We start from the raw sequence: 21670 nt of genomic DNA on the forward strand, positions 1-21670 counted from the left end.
TAACGGGGAAACACAAGAGGCTTTAATTCCAAGTCTACAATCATGTAAAAAAAAAAAAGCAAAAATTTAAGTAGATAATCTTAAAAATTAAGTTAGATAATCTTAATATGACAATTAAAATCAATTTAAACTGTATTTATAATAAGATATTAAATAAATAATTTTAGAATTCTCTTTTGGATTTTTTTTTTTGTATTTGAATTAAGTTAGTTAATATATTAATTATATAAATTGTATTTATAATACATTCATTTAAATAATCTGGATCCTGCTGCCCCCTTGGAAGGGTGTTCTGAGAGCCTGTTTTGATTAGTCCACCAGTTACTGTATATTTATGCTTTCAGTATAAAAAGTAGAATCATAATTTTAATCTATATTAAAAATAAGAACTGAACACAAATAATAAAACAAAATTGAACCCAATTTAAGATTACTTTATAACTTGGTTACTTCAATCTTCCAGCACAAATTAAATATTTATAATACAACATTGTTATTTTTATGTTGTATTATGTATGTATATGTAACATTTTTAAGCATAAAAGGGATCAATTTATTTCTTCTGCTGAACTAAAAGATTATATTATAAAGAATATTGGAAACCAAACAGTTATTTGGCCCCATAATAGTATTTTTTTTTTCTTCATACTATGGAAGTCAAGTCAAAGCCTCGAAATGTTTCGAGATAAAAGTCAAAACATTACTTTACAGTCTTCCATAGAAGTGTATGCATTCATAACAGTGCGCATCCACTAGCTTAGAGCGTGCACGCGCGTGTGTGTAAAGAAAAGCTCTTGTGAAGTCGAACTGGCATGGACCAACACAAATAGTAGCTTTTTACTTTTATCTGGGCTTTTAACAAAATTCTATACAGGTACAGTGTTTTGAGGTGTTTTCGTGCTCGTCTAGTCAACACAATCTGGATCAAGAACACAACAGTAACTGTTCTGTGCAATATTAACCAACTGCAGAACCGCAGTACCATAAGTCATAGCAGTGTGAGGACGACAGCGCCAGCCTGACAGTCTGATGCCGGAAGTGGGCCATATAAGGCGGATGCACCTTTATAGAGAGAAAAGCAACTTTCATACGGATTATTACATAATCAGAAGATATTAGTTTTAAATTCTAATTTGTTCGTTTTAAAGTGGACATTTCAAGCTTTTGCCAACATTGGCTATATTTTGTTTCAGTTCTCGCGCTTCAGTTCACGGAGATCATGAGCTTTCATGATTTCCTGATTGTTTTAGTTTATTTTACAAAAGCACAACGTTTTCTTGTTATTGTGAGTTTACACAAATACACGTAGTGAATAATGTATTATTATTTTCTGTATGACTAGAAATTATAGAGTATTTTAAGTTGTTTCCACGGTTGATAGGAAAATGCAAGTGTCCGTGCCCACGATTCCCTGCTGCCATCCAGTGATCGCACCACACTCCCCACAAACACTGGGATATGCGTCAAAATCTTGTGTTTATTTGTGATAATCTTAGCCCTGTATTATGAGTGACATGTGACGAATTATTTTGTTCCTTTTTTTGGGATAAACACGTTTTCTGCATAGGCTATATAGCCTAATACATGTTATATTAATGATGATATTATTAATATTATTTGCGGACACGGACCCCAAACACACCATGTCTTCTAACTGTCAGGTGATTGTAAATGCGCAAAACCTGTTTCCATTGCAGTTTTGCGCAATATCCCTATTTCGAATTGCCTGAAAACCCTGCGAGCATAAACACTTTTTTACGATAAATGAGAGTTTTTGTGAAATAGACGCATTTCCATTGTGCATGTATTCAATTTGCAATTTCAAATGCGCATTTTGAAGGGTAATGGGAACGCGGATAGGTGACACCATTATATGAGAACTGAACTGAGCTGGACGAAGACATCAGAATGGCTATATTAATTAACTGAAATAATTTTTTTACAACAGAAATGAATCAACACTGAAATTACTTGGATTATGACACTATATTGTTCTAGATCTGCAGAGACAAACTTTGTTGAATTATTTTCCTATCCCTGTAAACTTGCTTTGAAACAATCTGTATTGTAAAAAGTACTATATAATAAATGTGACTAAAGCCCCTTTCACACAGAGATTCCAGAAAATACACGGATAATGTGACCCAGCATTTGTCCCGGGATTGTTTGATTTCGGTTCATTCACACTGCAAGTGATTTGCCGGGATCTGTGAGTGTGTTCACACACAACCCGTAAAAATTCCGGGAAGACACAGGACGTCAGGATGAGACGTATAACGGACGCGTCGAAAACATGTACACGCGCATACCGTTCCACAAAGCTAGTGAACGATCTCAGCTTCAGTACGGATTAGGGCTGCACGTTTTCAAGTTTTTCATTAACCGTTAACCGAGGCCCTTATCGGTTAAAACTCGGTTAACCATAGTGTGTGCGCACCGCAAGCTCGAGATACAGAGTTAATTTTTAACACCTTTAATAACTGGTTGGACCCCATTTGAAACGAAATTAATTTATAGAAATAAAACGCAGTGGTAAGTTCAGAGCAGTTAAAGTAGGCGCGTTTCCATCACCCTTTAAACTGAAATTGCCAATTGAAAATAGGCACATTGGCAACACGTCCACTTCGCAAAAACTCTGTGTCCACAAATAATAATAATAATCATCATTAGCTATTGTACCATTTTATAGGCTGCATACGTAGAAGATGCTTTTATCCAAAAAAGGAACAAAGCACAAATAAACACAATATTTTGACGCATATCCAGTGTGTGTGCTTAGTGTGGAGGCTGCGAGACGCCCATGTGAACACTTGCAGTTTCATTGCAGTTCTTTCAGTGGAAACAACTTAAAATACTCTTTCATTTCTGGTCATACAGAAAATAATAATACATTATTCGCAAATACATTTATTTGCGTAAACTTGTTGTGCTTTAACAAACAGGCGCGCTTCATGATCTCCGTGAACTGAAGCGCGAGAACTGAAACAGCCACAGCATTCCAATTTGTTCGTTTTAAATTTGACATTTAACGCTTTAGTCTGAGTAGACTAAAGCTTTAAATGTCCAATTTAAAACGAACAAATTCGAATCAAAAGCCAATATCTTCTGACTATGTAATAGCCTAGCTAATTATGTATTTCTCTTTAAAGGTGCATCCGGGGATGGAGATTTGTTTTTAGCAGAAACTGATTTAGAAAACAATAGTTTATTAATAAACAATTAATGCCTCGTTATTTTATATTATTTTATTATCAGACACATTTATTATATCTTATAAATCATCTATAAATCCCCTTTCTGTAGGCTGTGGTTACGGCTCTTCTCATTCAGCACTGTGGGGAAAATATAATTTCCAGGTTCTAATTTGGCCTCAGAAAACCAGTAAAATCTTTTTTTTTCCATATTCATTTGTCAAATATTTTAAATGTTTAAAGGGGCAAAAAAATCAAACAAATATCTGAAAATTCATCGATATATAGCCTATATATTTTTGCGCAGCTAGTCCTACAGTTCAAATGAACATTTTGGTGTTCAACTCTGCGTTTTACAAAATACAACAACCGTTCATTTTTCGTTTTGTAATTAGGCCTTCTGATTAAATAAGGGGAAACGAATGAACACAAAAGTACACTGACCGTTTGGACATAATACGAGGCAGAGTTCTTTTTTAAAATTCATAAAAGATACAAGGAATAGCCTACTAGACAAAACCTCAAAGAAATGCCACAATCAAGACCGCGGAGCAGAAATGAGGGAGAAACACACAGAAACTCTGTGACTTTCCCTGCCATTAATGCTTGGATGACACACCAAGTCTCCTTCCATAAATAATAATAATGTCTAGTGCGGTGGCTGTGATATCAACGTCCGTTGCCATTATTTTTGGAATGGCTTATCGCGAAAGGAAAAAAAAATGTTTTAGTCGCATAACACCGTTAATAGAAACGCTGTCATTTCACAATATTTTTTTATCGACAATCAGAAAAAAAAAACGCAAAAGTTTTGTGCAAATATGTATTGACGCCACTTAACCGAGCAAAAAGGTTTCACTCGGTTATGCAATTTTAAACGGTTAATCGGTACCCCTAGTACGGATAGTGAGGAGCTCCTGGTCTCTGCTTCGCTCCAGTTTGCAGGTATTTGTTCGTCCTTTCTTTGTTGATGACGAACACAAACTTTCTTCTAAGAGCAACAGAGTCGCGCGATGGCACGAGCGTCATCACTATGACACACTCTTTACGGCATTGGTCCTGGCTTTTGTTCACACAGCGCGCGTTCCGGGACTGATTACGGCAATGTTACTAGGTCCCCAACCTGGCATCAATCCCAGAAACAATCCCAGGTCGTGTTTGCGTTCACACAGAAGGCGTTCTGGCAATTTCCCGGCAATTTCCTGGGATCAACTCGCTGTGTGAAAGGGGCTTAAGTGAGAATTGTGACGAAGGCACTTGATCTTGTAGGTCTATTGTTGTTTTAGCTAGTGTTGGATTGTATCACTTTGTTAGGTTATATCATGGTTTGTGATTTAAGTTGTTGTTGGCGTAGTATCATACACCATTTGTTAAATTTTCTGACCATGAGAATTGAAATATATATTTCTCCTAGGCCTAGGAGCACACAACGATCTTTTGATATTTCAGAGGAAAAAAACTCATTTTATTTAAATGAATCATTTTTTTTCAGTCTATCATATAATTGTTGTGTATGGTCTATGAAAAAAAAAAAATGTTGGTTGAGTATTAAAAATTATTTTCAATTAAATCATATGTTCAAATGCTCAAGCTTTGTTTTCCTTGTTTTTTAAGCTGTTCAATTTATATTGTTAATCTTTTAACTCAACAAACCAACCAAATGGATAAAGTATCATTTTAACTTTTGAAAAAACTATTAACATTTGTTAATAGTAATATTGTCTTTTGTTAATAGGACAATTCATAATATCTTTTATAGCCTACTATTTAATTAAATATATCTTTTCAATTAAATCGTTTAAAAAAAGTCTTTATAATAACTTTGTTTTAAACTTTAAAACATTCCAAAACATGGAAGTAGCGCAATTCCTTGCCGCGCCCAGTTCCGGCATCAGGCTGTCAGGCTGGCGCTGTTGTCCCCACACTGCTATGACGTATGGTTCTGCGGTTCTGCAGTTAGACCTATCTCGTTCTGTCTCCCTTTTCACCGTAAATACGTTATGGACACATTTTAAGTGCATTATTCTGTATCCAATCATTTGGCCGGATCCTGTGATTTCCTCAGATTTAATAACCACTAGTGGTTGAAGAGAGATTTTCTGATATGATTGTAAAGTGCTTTGAGTGTAACAGTTAGGCCTAGTAGACATATGAAAGCACTATATTAATGCCCCATCCATCCATCCATCCATCCATCCATCCATCCATCCATCCCATTAAGCTGGATATCTCCATCCAGTCTGCGTGGTTTCGAGCCAGCAGACACGCCCCCAGCGTTTGAGAGTAGAGAATAATGCTCATTTTTAATTTTCCTTAGTCATACAGATTTGAAATGACAAGAGAGCAAGTAAACCTTATTGTTTTAAGTGTGCCTAAAGTGTGTAATGAATTCACCACAATTTTAACACAAAATGCTTTTTAAAAGAGAAAAGAGAAAAAAAGGCATACTTAGCCAGGGCTCTTCCAGGCGGATCTACCAGGCTGTGCCAATGGGCAGGGTCAGTGAGGAGACGTGGCAGAATGTGTCCCAGCAGGGTGAGGGTGATCTGCTGTGTGTCCAGGCAGAAAATACTGTACAGCAACTCCACCACACGAGACGCCCACTCTTTACGTGTCTCCTTCAGGAGCTCCTACAATACAAACACATGCACAAAAGTCTGATTACAGGTACAATTAATTTGCCTCAATCTTTTTTTTTTTTTTTTTGTGTATGTGAGTGGGTATGAGTGTGGGTATGTGTGTGTATGCGTAAACAAAGTAACCATTTATTATTTCTTACCATTGTCATTACCATCACCACCCCCACTACCACCATATTGCCAATATTGTATTAGTCGATTTTTATCCTTTCTCCTATGTACCAATTGCCATTGTCAACCCTGTATAAAATAAAAGGTGATATAATAAGATAATAAATGATAACCTTCCCCCACATCTCTTCAGTCCCTATCTTCTCCTAATTTTTTTTTTTTTTGTGTGTGTGTGTTATGTGCAATGTCTAAAGTGCATTAAAAGAGGGAGTACAGTGCGAGACTGTCTTAACTTGGGACAGCGATGCTGTCCCGCTGAAACCACTTCTCGCCTGTCTTGCCTGCCCTGGTGTTTGTGAGGTTTTCCATATATACATATTCCCTTTTTTTTTTCTTTCCTATTCTATGTTGTGGTGATAGTCATCAGTAGTGATGATAGTGACACTTAATTCCAATACAGCATTGACAACGGTAATATTGATGATTCTAATAGTAATAATAATAATAATATTGATATTAATAAAAAATGATAATGATGATGGCAGTGGTGATTGCAATGGTGAAAGCAAAAGACAGCAACAATAGCAATTACAAATATAGCTGCAAGCAGCCATTACCGGGGCCAAGCGCAATAAGCGGCAACATATGCCAAAATGGCAAGGAGTGGCAGACCAACTGCAGCAAGGAGCAATTAAGGGCATTTTGAGAGAACTTTGGGCAAATGGCTAAGAAAATCACATAAACATTAACTTATAAGATGATTTAATGGGTTATCACTTTCGAACAATAGGTGGCGCAGTTACGAAATAGATGTGATGTGGTCAGAGTGAGGTGACAATGACACATGCAAAGTTTGGTGTCAAAATGTGAAGGCATTGCAGAGATAAAGCCTAAATAGTAATTTTGGCAGCATGCCTAAACTTTGATGTTGTGGTATACGAAAACGGTTTCGTCTATCATCGGGCAATTCATAACTTTTAGTCGGCACGGTCTGGAGATGATACGATTCAATTTTCGTGAAAATCGGACAAACGGTCTAGGAGGAGTTCGAAAAAGAAAGTTTTTCAAAGAAATAAAGATGGCGAACAGGACGTTTGTCTGATTATGGAAAACCTGATATCTATGTTTTCGGCATAACCGAAGGAATCTATTAAGATCAGTTTCATTGCAATAGGCAAATTTATTCAAAAGTTATTAGAGTTCTCAGAAATTAATTATAACTTTTGACCAACAGGTGGCGCTGTCTCAAAATCTTTTGAGTACCTTCAGGGCATGCTGCTTATGGCACACACTGAGTTTTGTAATATTACACCAATGCATTTGTTTAGTATAGCATTTTATTTCACAAAACTCTATTGAAGTCAATGGGAATTTCACGTTTTGTTCTATTATAGCGCCACCAAGAGGCTCAGTCCCACAATTTTTTTTATGTGTCCTCAGAGTGAGCCCATACATATGTGTGTCAATTTTGGTGCAAATATCTCAATTCACTTCCGAGTTATAAACATTTATATGAAAAAACACGTAAAAAATGACTGACACATGACTTTGTTTGAATTTTACTACCCCTTACTATCAATATTTTTGCATTTGGGCATTTGCATATAGTTAACAAGCTATGATTCCGTGTTTCTGGCGGTGGTTTCGTCTCGATCGGAACAGCGGTTTTGAAGATATCGCCAAGTGTTTTTTTCGCGCTAAATCGCTACGCTACACCAACCGTAACACGAAACCCAGCATGTTTAGTATCGTTGGACTCGGCAACGATTCAGAAACTCAAAAATATGACTCCCGTGAAAATAAGTGTACCACACCCAAAGTTATAAGCGTTTGAAAAAAAAAATTCACCACTAGGTGGCGCTGTTTCGAAACTTCTCAGGCTTCTTCAGGGCATTGTACTGATGACCCATACCGAGTTTCGTAACAATTCGTTCATGCGTTCAAAAAATACAGCATTTTAGCACATAATTCAAAATGGCCGACAGCCAAAATGGCCGATCTGGGAAAATTGGATATCAGTCGACTCGGCATGATGCCCTGAATCTAACGAGATGAAGTTTATGTTTTTTGGACAAACCGTTCAGAAGTTACGAGCAAAAATAGCCATTTTTCATATCTCCGGACCACTAGGTGGCGCTGCGCCGAAACGCTGCATGTAGCCTCAGGTCATGCTTGTGATGACATGTACCAAGTTTGGTCTGAATAGGATGAAGCGTTGCGGAGATACAGCCTCACGTCTGTTTTCGCAAGCGCTACGTAAAATTTGTTTACGCGTTTATCGAAAACGGTTATTCGAATCATCTTGAATTCCATAACTTTTTGTCAGCACTGCCTGGAGATGATCCGGTGCAATTTTGGTGAAAATCGGACAAACCGTCTAGGACGAGTTCGCAAAAGTAGGTTTTTTGGAAAATTCAAAATGGCGGCCGTTTTTTTATGACGGAAAATGACGTCATAGGGTGCGATCGAATCGGCATGAGCTCAGGAACAAGAGGAAAAAAGAATTTTGTTGATAGGCCTTACGGTTCAAAAGTTATTAGCATAATAAAAGTGAAATTTTGGACAGTTGGTGGCGCTAGAGGGAATGAGTTAGAGACACCAAAATTGGTGTATTTAAAGTTGGGACTGTCCTCTATCAGAATGTCAAACCAAAACAACTTTCCCGCAAACCGGTCTATGGGCTGCCATAGACGCCCAGTCGGAAACGGAAGAAGAATAATAATAATAATAGGAAACGGAACAGATACAATAGGTGCCTCCGCACCTTCGGTGCTTGGCCCCTAACAATGAAAAAGTACAAATGAAAATAGTAATAATAGCAGTAACAGTAAAGATAGTAATAACAATTTCAAACAACAAAAACAAGTTCAAACAACTAAAATGTATTAATATTCGTGGATTGATTAAAAAGGTGACAGAAGTCGGAGTTGAAAACAGAGAAAGGATTCATAGCTGTAAGAGGTCAGAAAGTGTTGGACTTCTGATGTGAAACCCATTTTAGCTAATCTATTGCCCGTGTAATGCGTTCTGTGAAGAATTTTGTATTGTATTAACTGAAGATTTGCCTCAATCTTTAATAGAGCAATCCCAAACACACTTACCTTAACCAGGTTGTTAGTAAACCAGAAAACCCCTCCCATATGTAGTAGGTTCTCAAAAAGATGAAATGCATGGGAGTCCACCCAGCCTTTCTCCAGAACCTCCCTAAACTGGGTTTGCAGAGCCTGGTGGATGGGTAGTCGTGCTGGGAGAAGGTTACGGTAGGGAATAACCTCCTGACCTTCAACCGCTGGCCGCAGGGACAGTCCTGTCTGCTGAAATACATCAGCACACATGTGCTCCAAGATAGAGCTCATAATCACCACACTAGGGAAGGTGTGAGAAAAAAAGGGAGACAAATACCAGTCTTTTAGGGCTATTCAATTCTGTACCTGGAGAACCATGATCAGCAGTGTTTAGTATCCCTATCCCTTTAGTAACCCTAATCAAACACACCTGCCTGAAATCTTGAAGACCTGGAACTAAACAAGGCAGTGCATGGCACACAACTTTCATAAATCCTTTCAAAATATAAATCACTTTTTTTCCCTCTTATAATCACTTTTACCCACTATTTATTTAATTATTTATATGTTTCCGCAGTAGTTCCTGTGCTTGTGCAGACTAAAGTGTCCACTCCCTCAGATCACTTGGACGTGGCTGTGGTTACAAGAGGTAAAAACGATATAAATACTGTTCGTTTTCTCACACAAACCGCTCATTTCGTGTCTTAGGCCATCAATGTTTAATTTGGACTTCTCTGTGCATGCTCTTTGAGGTAGTGACCATAGACCTGCATTATATGATTAACAGACAAGAACGGTTTGACCTAAAAATATCAAAGTTGAAACTACTGCGGAAACAAAGACAACTACATCTTGGATGCCCTTGAGGTAAGCTAAACATACCAAAAATTAATTTGAAAGTGAACTATCCCTTTAAGTTGTTTCTACATTCATTTGGAGAGCATCTATGAAATGTGATCTGTGAAATTACAGAAAAAAAAACGTGCAAAATCGACTGACAGCAATAATATATATAAATAATTTCAGTTTGCATCTTAATTGTATGTTGTTTTTTTTTAGCATTTTAATTAATTTAGATAATCTTAGTAGAAATATTTTTCGGATCTCATGACCTGTAGTTTACTTCCTAAAATGGGCTCTATGCACGGTGGTATTTCCGGTGAAGGTGTAAGGATGCTCGATAACTTCCGCCGATCGTAGAGTCCAATGCAATACTGAGAATTTATACTAAATTTTATACTCCATGGTTATACTAAAGAAACGTTAGTCACAAAAACAGATAAAACAGACACCCCTCGTTGTGTTTATGCTTCTTTTGAAAATTATATTAAATAAACATAAGTATATATAAAATTACATCTAAACGTATGTACGTTTCGTTTCAAAGACAGGAGGACAGTAAATTTTGAAGACTCTGCCATAATCCCGCTTTCCTCCGCTTTAATCTCCACAACCGGAAATGGACGAGCATCCTTGCGTCAAATGCGGAACTTATGCGTGCATATAGCCCATTTAGCGTGGTTACATAGTCTGGTGTGTTTGTGTAGAGATCCCTACCGCTCATGGTAAAACTGCAAAGTGTTTTCTCCTGACATGGGAGTCATGAGCTGACGGATCATAGTCTGGGGTTTATCTCTCTCATCCAATCCTAGCATCCGAACATGAGCCACCAGCCATGCCACGGCACAGATGGCCATACTGCACACCTTCCCTTTGATGTTATCAGTGATCTTCTACACTCAAAGAAAGAGAAAGAGACTTACAGCCAGAAAGATAAAACTACTGTATTCTGAAAAAATCTTTCCAAATTGTCATCCAATTGTCATGAATCTTTGAGCATGGTTAGGGTCACATGAATGTCCTCACCTGAACAGCCTCTACTGATAAAACTCCATTCTCCCAAGCATTGAGAACCTCCAGTATGGCTGCTGGAGTACTGAGACATATTTCATGCCATTTCATCTGACTGGAGAGAGATAGAAAATGTTTTTTTTAGACAGAAAAAAGCAGCACAAAACCAAACAACCACAACCAAAAACTTCTTCCATTTATGGAAACCAAACTGCAAAATATTAATTTAGAAGCCATAGCTCATTAACATTAGCCTGGCATGCCAGACCTACATCAAGATGTTAGGTCTGGAAACTCTTCATTGACAGGGCTCAATCCGAGGGGCGGGATAAACGGTTGTCTTTCAAATTCTCTCTGCACGCAATTGGATAGCGCTAAAGCCAATCAGAGCAACAAAGACGGTGACGTACTCAGCGGAGCAAGTTGATATATTAAACTTTTACCGTATCCAGTCCAGCTGTCAACATTGAACATTGAAAATAAGAGAGATTTCCCAGAATCCATCCCCAAAATAAGGGATTTTTTTTGTTTTTTACACGACCCACAAACTTTAAAAATAAAACACTAATCATTAAAAGTCAGTTTATAAGAAGTCAGTCTTATAAAAGTAAGAGTTTATAACTAGCCAACATATGTGTGAGAGAGAAAGAGACAGTATGTGTGTGTTTGTGTGTGTATGAGAGAGAAAGAGACAGTGTGTCATTAAAAAAATAATATCATAGAGAATGTTTAAATATTAATATCAGCTTACGAGGGAAACGGAGGCGGAGTAGTGGTGCTTGCTGGAGATGATTCGGGAGAGGTCCGTGCACCTTACCGATCAGAGCGCGCGCTGACACGGAGTAAAGCCTTTATACTCGACCTTGACAGCACGAGCGCGGGCGGCAAATATGACAAGTTGATCATTTCGCCACAGCTTTTTTGTAACAGCACGCGCGGCACCGGACGCATCCGAGGATGAACGACTTCAAACCGAATATGTCCGAGCTTGCTCTGACCGTCGCAACTCTGTCATCATTATGTTAAGCCCGCCCTCCGACTCTATACACGATGTGATTGGCCCTACCAGAGTTGGGGTTTTCCAGTTCAAACATCTATGGAGAGTTGCTAGCAGCTAGACCACACTTTGCTGCAAAATAATTTTTGCTGCCGCTAGGGTGCGTCTAGATTTCTAGGCTACATTAACATATGACAGCCCACACAGCCTTGATTCAACAATTCAAAAATAGTTTACTCCTGTTTTCATAAACAAGATTGAAAAATTAGACTAATTCCAGCTTTTTAAAAATTGTATTCAAAGAAACTCTTTCATTTTGAACGAGATACCATACTATTCGGTATTTAATAAATTGTGTTTTAACAAAGGTCATTTTAATGGTGCACTAATCAGGATTTTCTAAAACAATAAAAAATAGATGCTAGAAGTGTGTGGTGGTGTTTGTGTCCACAGAGACACTGCACTTTGCCTGACTATTTTCATAATAAAACAATCAAAAACGTAAATACATGTAAAATGTTCTATTTCAATTTATACTAAGCAAATCGTATAAAATAAAATTGCATATGTGCTTATATTAAAATTTCTTTTTATTGAAGTGGCACGAAAAACATGTGGCTTGAACTGCTCAAAGGCTTTTGAGAGTAATATAAATAAAGACAACCATTTTTTCTTGAAACAGCAGCAGCCAGCACAAAGAAATTCATAAACATTTTCATATTAATAAAATTTGCTACCTTTCTAACCACAGATGCCACCATCACTCAAAATGAGTCAGCCTTATCTGATATTATACTATTTACCTCATGAAAAATGGATGCAGATATAAAACATTGGTAACAATTCACAATAAGGTGTCATTAATTAATATTATTTAACTATTTAAGTTAACATGAAATAAGAATGAAGAATACTTCTACAGCATTTATTAATCTAAATTAATGTTCATTTAAACATTAACTAATAAATTATTAAAAAATGGAAAGTTGTGTTTGTTAACAATTAATGCACTGTGAACTCGCACAGAACGACTGTATTTCTATTAACTAACATTAAAAGGGGGGTTGACTGCAATTTCACTTTTTTGATTTTAAATAGTGTGTAATGTTGCTGTTGGTGCATGAACAGTATCTGCAAAGTTGCAGCGCTGAAAGTTCAGTGTAAGCAGAGATATCGTCTTTTAAAAATCAGGAAGTATATTGCCTACAAAAACGACTCGATTGACTCTGTGCACGAGAAAAATGCTAACTTCCGGCTTGAGGGCGGATGTTGGGTACTTCGGTTCCGGTTGCCGTTGTTTACATCAGTGGACCGGCTATCTAAAGCTTAGCTAGGCTATCTAAATATATTTGTCTAAAACTATGTTCGTTTGTTCATTGTCAAGTCATTCAACAGTTTTTACACATATTTGGGTGGAGCCAGGGGCTGTTGCATTGTGAAAAGTAAACGATATTTAAATCTGCTTTTTGTCACCGCACCCAAGCAGTCGCTTTACCGAGTGGAGCGTTGCGTATCCATGACAACTAGAAGGAAGTTTTTAGGCTACTAATTATTTATTATATTATACCCTTTAACCAGGAGAAGCCCCTGGGGTTAGAACCTATTTTGCAAGGGAGACCTGTTTAGAAATATGTGTGAAAACAGCCTAACTTGATAACGAACGAACCAACGTCGGATACCTTTACTCCCTGTATGACATATGTATAGTGGTTGTCAACACTTATCTATAGGCCTATAATGACATTAGTGGTTGTCAACAACATATAGCCTCCGAACATCATAAACAAAACAATGGCTAACACAAGCTGTTCTGGAAAATGCACTTTCTAACGCATGATTTCGACTTTTATAATGTATAGAGCGATAACAGTTACCAAATCGCATAGCTTGAGCACGTAGCATGGCAACATTAATGTCCGAGTGATTCCACGTGTATGTACCGTATGTACGCTGTCAAATGTCCGAGCGAAAAAAAACAAAATGTAGATCTACATCTGGGGAGCGATTTCTTCCTAGGATGGTAGGAGTGACGGGTAGGTTTAGGGACGGGGTTGAGGCACGTCATATGCAATATATATATATATGAATATATATATACAGTAATAACGTTAAGACAATGGCATTAATAAACACACTGAAAAGAGATTATGCTGATAGCATGCCAAAAATACGTGATAAGTGTCATACGCAATTTCATGAGATCAGTCTGATGTTGTTGTGACTTAACGTTCCCTTCAAAATTATGCAAATACTGAGAGATGTAATATTTAAACCCATTCTTTCTTGCTCTGGGGAGCTGGAAAAAAATCATTAGCCAGTCGATGTACATAATCGACTGTAATATTCGTCAAATGTTCAAGACATCTGGAGAAATATACATCGTCCATCAGGCTACCGGAAACTAGACACCCCCTATGGGTTTCGCAGCCGGAAGTAGCATATGCTAACGTGCACATAGTCCATTGGGACTACAGCTGAGTTATGGTACGTCAACTAACCCACACATTTGCATCAACCCCTCTCTCAGAATATGCAGAAAATGGCATGCGCATATTTCTGAGGTATGTCAACTCGTCGAGTGTGTTGTTCACACAGCTGTCAGGTCTTCTGTGTTCGGGCTTCCCATGGACGCTATACTTCCTCAACAATGGATACAATTTATGTTTGATTATGTTCCTGAAAATGACGATCGTAATCTAGCTCTCTGTGCTGCCCATTTTACGGAAGACAGCTTCCTTAATCTCCACTAGTTCAACACCGGATTCAACAAGAAACTGTTACTAAAACATGAAGCAGTTCCGACTTTAAAACAAGAGGCAGCAGTGTTGGGCCACAATCTGGCTTAGACTTCATCATTTTAAAGGTCCCCTGACATGAAAGGTCCCCTGACATTTAAAAGTTTTTTAACATTAATATGAGTTGCCCTAGACTGTATTTGGTCCCCTCGTGTCTAGAATTTTCAATCGGTGTAAACCGAGCTTTGGCTATTTTTCTCTTCTCTGCATCCGTCTGCATCTCAGATGCGCTGATCTAGAATCTCCCCCTATAAACGTCATAGAGTGGAAAGGTTACTCCCCTTTCTCTGCTTTGCCTGCCCAGAGACGTACGAACACGCGCAGGCGCGGTTTTTTTTTTCCTAGCTTTGAGATTTGAGTAGCCTGGATGCCAGACCGAACTCCGCCCACAACATTTTTTGGACGGGAAGTTCGGTCTGGACTCGATCCATTGAGGAGTAATTATGATTGGTTCAGAAATCATCGGGCCAATCAAATTGCCAGGGCGGGCGTTATACGATGATTGACAGGTGGTCTTCAGTAACGTAATCCTCACGTCATCAAAGCGCGCTTGTCAAAGATGACTGCCGACTGCAGCTGGAAAATTGAGATGTATAGATTCCGCTGTCGCGTCTTTTGTTTAAAAAAAAAAAAAAAAAAAAAGACAGCGCATTCATTTTAATAGACAAACAGAGAACTGCAATCAAGGCATTTGTCGATCGGAAAGATATTTTTGGCGTCCTTCCTACATGATTCGGGAAAAGTGTAACTTATCAGCTGGCTCTGACGGTCGTTAAGAAGATGGGATGTAATGAAAAGCCTGTGGTCGTTGTGGTTCTCCTTTGGTGGCACTCGTGGAGAAGTAAGTAAAATAAGTAGCACACTCATTATTTAACTTCTAAAATAAATAAAGTAGGCTACGTTCTGTATTTGAAAACTGCGCTATGCAAAGGAGTTGACTTATGCGTTGCTCTGATTGGTTGGTAGGTCTACCGACTATCCATTTTTTTGCCCTGGTTCGGTTACGACACGCCTCATAATCAAAGCCCAATGGAGGAGTTTCTGACTCATATTCTTTCTTGAATATGAGTATGACGAAGTCAGGCTAAGATTTGAGTTTTTCCGCGAGAAATATCATGGCTTGCAAAACGAGCGAAGCATGGCAGTTGCTTAGTGTTCGGATGTACAAATAAACACAAGTATTTTTTAGTTCCTTCATCCGCGCCTCTGAAGAAACAATGGGTTAATTTTATCTTCTCTGGAAATGTGCCGACTCAACTCCCAAAGTTTTGTATGGCTAGGAGACAGGTAAGTTAATCTTTCTCTCAAAATCATTCGATACTGTTTATTAGAGTTGAGCCGAATACTCGGCTGAAACGAGTATCCGGTACGGAAAAAGCACTTTTGTCAAGTACAAATATTATACGAGTAATACGAGTCAATATCTGTGCTCGGATAAAAAAAAAAAAAAAAAAAAAAGTTATGTTGAGATTAAGGCTGAGCGATATATCAATATAAAGAATATATATATTTTTAAATGTGATATGTAATTAGACCATATTGCATATCGATATAGGCTAGTTCAGGTTTGCACTGTGATCCTTGCTCCAAGCAAGCTGCTGAGTGCTGAACCCGAGCTCTCTGCACTGCTCCCCGCGCCCCAGCCACTCCTTTTCCACTTTGCGTGCTTGATTAAAGCATGTTATGTTATGAAATAAAGTCTTTCACCTCAGTAAAACGGACTTTCTGTCCTGCCAGCCGTTATACTGTAACGTTAGTCGTAGCGCACACTCAATTGCACGCGCAAATAGAAAACAGGAGATACACATTGTCTCACACCAGAGAATGTGAGCAGAGTGGTGATATTTCCTCTAGAGAGGGGAGCGCATTTCTGAAGATCACGCGCCACGAGCTCTCGACCCGAGCCGAGTGGAGCCGAGATAAAATTATTTATTAATAAACTAGTGTTTTCTATGTCAGTTGCTGCAAAGATAAAGATTTCATTGACGATGCAAACTGGCATCTTCATGGTATGAAAACACGAATAAAGAGTAGCCTAATGCACACTTCATATGAATAAGCCTATAGCAGAGAGCAGCCCATTTCTTTTAGCTTGTAATTGTTTTGTTTAAAAGTATAGACATATAGAAAGTATAGACGTGTTTTCTATGTCAGTTGCTGCAAAGATAAAGATTGCATGCAAACTGGCATCTTCGCGGTAGTGAACGCGAATAAAGAGTAATGCACACTACATATGAATTAGCCTAAACATAAGCAGAGAGCAGCCAATTTCTTTTAGATTGTTAAAGAAGACATTTCAAGCTTACTATAGCCTATATATACACTTCTCAGATCTTGTTTCTTATATGCGAGGTTCATTTCATGTATGAGTCGCGCTCCAGTCACGCGCCGGCTTATTTGCTTATTATTAATTAATCCAGGCAATTCGTTGATGAAAAAAAATTAAAATGAAGATGCAATTTATTCAAAACGAAATTCGTTTTAAAGAAAGGATTTCTACAAAACAAAACGTAATAAGTGGTCATAATCATGTCTGACTGACCCATTCCAAATGTTTTCCGATAGGCTATTGCGCATTTTATGATCTTATTTTAGTCATCTCATGAAGTTCCCTTTTCATAATATTAACATACATAGAAAAACATCATATTATAAAAAAAATATGAAAGGAATACGTTTTTTTTTTTTCAAGCCTAGCTTATATTTAAGCGTCACACGGTCCGTCCCGCTGTAGATTGCATGTGGCGTGCATGTGGTGGTGGGGCGCAATTTTCAAATAATAATCGAATAATACCAGGCAATCTTTAAATATTATTTTTGCTTGAAATGCCCATCCCTGCCAAACTGCAGAAGTCGTGTTCTTCTTCGAGACCAAGTCACTCGGTGCGCAACTTGCAATCTTTGCCCTCTCTCCCCCACTCTCTCGTCACCACACTGTCACGTCATGAGAACCAGATATAAGCATTTTAGCCATTAAATAAATTGTATTTAAAACATTGCACTTATATAGGAGACAAGGATTCCTTGTCTCCTATTTAAGTGCATTGTTTTTTTTTCTGACGGTATGACGATATTCAAAATGATACCGTTGCTATTTTTAGATCCCGCGGTATACGATATTACCGTAATACCGCCCAAGCCTACTTGTGACATGTCATATTTGGCTTTGACTGAACATTTGCCCTCACTTTGCAGAAAAAATATTGGGATATATTTTATTATTTTGTATATCGAAATTCAGCCTAAATATATATCGGGATATGACTTTTGGTCCATATCACCCAGCCGTAGTTGAGATGAAAACTCTTGTTCATTACATTTTACTTCATAATTGCAGCCACATGTGTTGTATTCATTGTTGCAAAACTTGTTCTGTAGTTCGTTTGTTATCGTGATCAAAACCATTGATCTGAAGCTCAATGCTGATGCTGTCATGTAAATAGTTTTATTTCTTATCAGCAATAAATATAGCAATTTCAGATCAACCCATATCAATTGCATGCTTAAAATAACATACCGGTTAAAGCCCCGCCCATTTCAAGACTACCTGACCCACTTCCGGGTTTAGGCCCCGCCCAGTTCGAGTACAGATACAGATAATTCATATGGTTAACAGATACAGATACAGATAATGCTGTACTCGCTCATCCCTACTGTTTATGCATCAGTAAGTCAAGCCAGACTATTGTCAACTTCACATTGTTTCTTTGAGTAGGATGAAAATAATCTTATTTAAAGAAAGTGTTTACCAGGATTTATTGATATTCGGTAAGCACGCGCTGCTTTGTTTAACGTTACGTTATCTGCAGCCGGCAGCGTCGGTTTTCATTTTTGAATGACGAATATAGACTAATATATCTGCAGAAATAGACAGTTGGCTCATTAAATGCAGGCACAGAACGCACATTTAGCTGACAGTCGGCAGTTCTCTCGGTGAGTTCAAGTGCAGCTTTTCGGCTGTAGTTCTCTCGGTGAGTTCAAGTGCAGCTTTTTACCTCGACAAGAGCGGACGAGTTTCGGGGTTTAGAGAGAACATAAACTGCGTTACACTGCACAATGAAGCTCTTGCTGTACATCATCGTGTCTGCATTGGTGAAAGCAGAGAGTGCACAAACTGCATGATTATTCAATAAGATCTTCATTCTTGCGATCGACAGACTGTCATCTGCTGCTCAATACTCATCACAGCAATATTTTATGTGATGAGAATCTGAATACTTCAAAAACTTCTCACGATTCAGTAATCTCGATATCTGTAATAGTAAAAACGTATAATAGCTGTAGTAAAACGTATTCAAGAGAGTTTCACATGTAATATGTAGCTATTTCATATGCAAGCATGTCAGCCAATCACAGCAGTGGGCGGTTACATTGAATCCCACAGCAGGCACACCCCTTCTAACAGACCGTTCTAAGCAGAGGTTAAAATCAGGCTAGGAAAAATGCCTTTCATTTCTAAATTATGACTATTTTTGATCTAAAAAACATACTAACATTATAAGGGCAACCCAGCAAACATTATAGAATAATAAAAAAAAACCCATGTCAGGGGACCTTTAAATGTATTTGCATGTATAATTCCAGACGTAGCCTTGTTTTTTATTGTTTTTTAATGCCAGCGCTGGCTTTATAGCCACTACTAGTTAGCCTATGCTATTTTGTGTCTACGCCAAACACGTACAAACATTATGGACCTGAATTTTCTATAAGTACTAATGTTTTAAACGTATTTTTCATTATGCTTTATGACGTTATTTTCAATTTGATCAAGAACGTAAACATGCCAACGCTGTTTGAGTATAACATTAGTCGCCAGTCAGTTGCTATTGTTGCCAGTCAGATGCTATTGTGTAAAATAAACGTGTATAAAGTTAAAAAATGTAGCAAATTATCATTCAGAAACATTTAGTAAGAGCTGTAGTATGTGGTGAGGTTCTGCTTGACTCTCTTCATCATGGCTTTCTCGGTCTGATTATGCCTGAAACTGATACTGCAGTTCGACAGATATTTACATCTGGACCGGAGCTCATGACATGCACGTTTCGCCCGTAAAGGTAATGGGCGTTAACCTTACGGACAACGTGAGCAACAGTTTAGCCAATCACAACACACCGGGCCAAACTAACCAATCTGAGCCCACTACGTGTTTCTGAGGGAGTGTTTTCATAGAATCAGGAAGTGAACCGCTCGTTCAGGGGACAGAGGAGACATTTAAAATATATTGATTCCTGTAATAATAATTATTTATTCATGTGATATTTATAAATCTGGGTGCGTTTTTGGTTGGAAATCAATGAAACATGGTACTGTATTACCTGGTCTCCCCTGTTTATTGTCATAGCTCATACAATAAAGCAAACACCCATGATAAACTATGCTTTTCTATCTAACGTTAGTAATTGCTGACTCTTTACTCCAACACTGAGCGAACTCTCTGCTCCTCGTCACGGTGCGTCTCAGGTGATGGTTATCACTCTGCCCAAGTAGCAGTGCTTCGCCTTCAGAAAATATAGTATCTATACGGTCAAAAGATGTCTGTGTCTCATATGGCCTTGATATTTGCACACTCTGTGACTATACAAACCACAACATGTAAATAGGAAAACGTTTGCGTTATTTTGTCACTTATTTGGATTAGTATGAAAGCTGCAACCATTCACATCCAGTCTTTGTGCTAAGCTAGGCTAGCGGTGAGTGCGTCAAACATACTTATAAGACGCACGGAGATGAAAAAGGTATGTATGGACTTATCTAACTCTGGGGGGGTAAGGTGAATAGGCTAAAGTCCCAAAAAGTCGGAGTGTTCCTTTAAGCTTCAAGAACGGTAGGCTAAAACATAAAAGCTGTCGGTCAACAGCATGTAACGAGGTTCGATCTTGCGTCGTTTGGAGGTCTATGAGGTTGAGGATAATGCGTTAACCACACAGCTATCGCTAGACTGCTAATGCATTGTTGTCTTATGCGATTGTAAAGCCTCATTGATGTAGCCTAATATGTTTCAACTGCAATGTTTTAAGGTTTCATTATTTTTTCAATTTAATTTCAGTATTGTGATTAATTAATTAATTTAACTACATTTCACTTGAATTAATCTGCTACCATCTTTCAATCGCTCTGAAAGAGCCGTGGCGCAGCTGAAGATTACACAAAAAACGGACACTTTTCAAAGTCTGTGATTGTAGCGCCCCTTAGCGGCCAAAAGCAGCAAATACACCTCAACCTTTACCGCCGCAACCACATTCTGGTTGTCTACCTACTGTAAATTATCTATTATTCATCGGCTTTGATATATCGGCCCAATTTTCTTATCGGATCGATAATGATAACATCAAAAAAGACCATTTATCGGCCGATATCGATATGTGGTCGATATATCGTGCATCCCTAATATATATATATATATATATAAATTTTTGAATTTATAGTCAAAAATATATGGCAAATAAATTAAATAATCCACACCTACTGAAGTGGACGCTATATAAATCAACGTTTTATGAAGATGTTAATGTGACAAGAGTGATTGGTAGATGCAGCTGATGTGTGAAGAAGCACTTACACAAGCTTCATCTCAGAGGAAGAATTGAGCAGTGCCACCAGACTCTCCACCTTCCCAGACTCAGGTCTGAAGCAGGGATGGTCTGGATTCAGGGTTTTCCCTTCCTCTGGCATGCAAGTCTGCAACCACGTCTCAAAAAAGGGTGTCTCGCTCGATGGGCTGGGGTCCGAGAGAATCACCTGAACAGATAAGGAAGAGGATGTCAATGACTCAAGTGTAGGATAACGCCTTAAAAATAAGAAGTGTTCTGTGATGGCAGGATGTGGTTATGAATGAATTATGTAATAATGTTACACAACTCTATCAGACTGTAAAATTCTTTTGCTATAAAGCTCAAACACTTAATCTGTATAATACATGTGTGGAGACTGACCTCTGACCCATAGGTCTGCACGACATGACACAACATGAGGAAGGAAATGTCAAACAACAGAGCTCGCACTGACGCAGACTTCGCTGTAA

At 38.1% G+C, this 21670-nt stretch overlaps 1 protein-coding gene across 1 annotated transcript in view; it reads right to left on the minus strand.

The window, feature by feature from the left end:
* The window catches only part of med24 (mediator complex subunit 24), a 93232-nt gene that overhangs the window by 12145 nt on the left and 59417 nt on the right, over positions 1-21670 (minus strand). The window contains exons 15-20 of the mRNA XM_089121892.1: positions 21582-21664; positions 21209-21387; positions 10873-10972; positions 10564-10739; positions 9043-9307; positions 5640-5821 (exon numbers count right to left, since the gene is read on the minus strand). Coding sequence (XP_088978018.1) covers positions 5640-5821; positions 9043-9307; positions 10564-10739; positions 10873-10972; positions 21209-21387; positions 21582-21664 — 985 coding nt within the window. The remainder of the gene's footprint in view (positions 1-5639; positions 5822-9042; positions 9308-10563; positions 10740-10872; positions 10973-21208; positions 21388-21581; positions 21665-21670) is intronic.

Source organism: Pimephales promelas, chromosome 17 (assembly GCF_988280905.1).
Source record: "Pimephales promelas chromosome 17, fPimPro1.hap1.1, whole genome shotgun sequence".
In the NCBI taxonomy this organism is placed as follows: domain Eukaryota; kingdom Metazoa; phylum Chordata; class Actinopteri; order Cypriniformes; family Leuciscidae; genus Pimephales; species Pimephales promelas.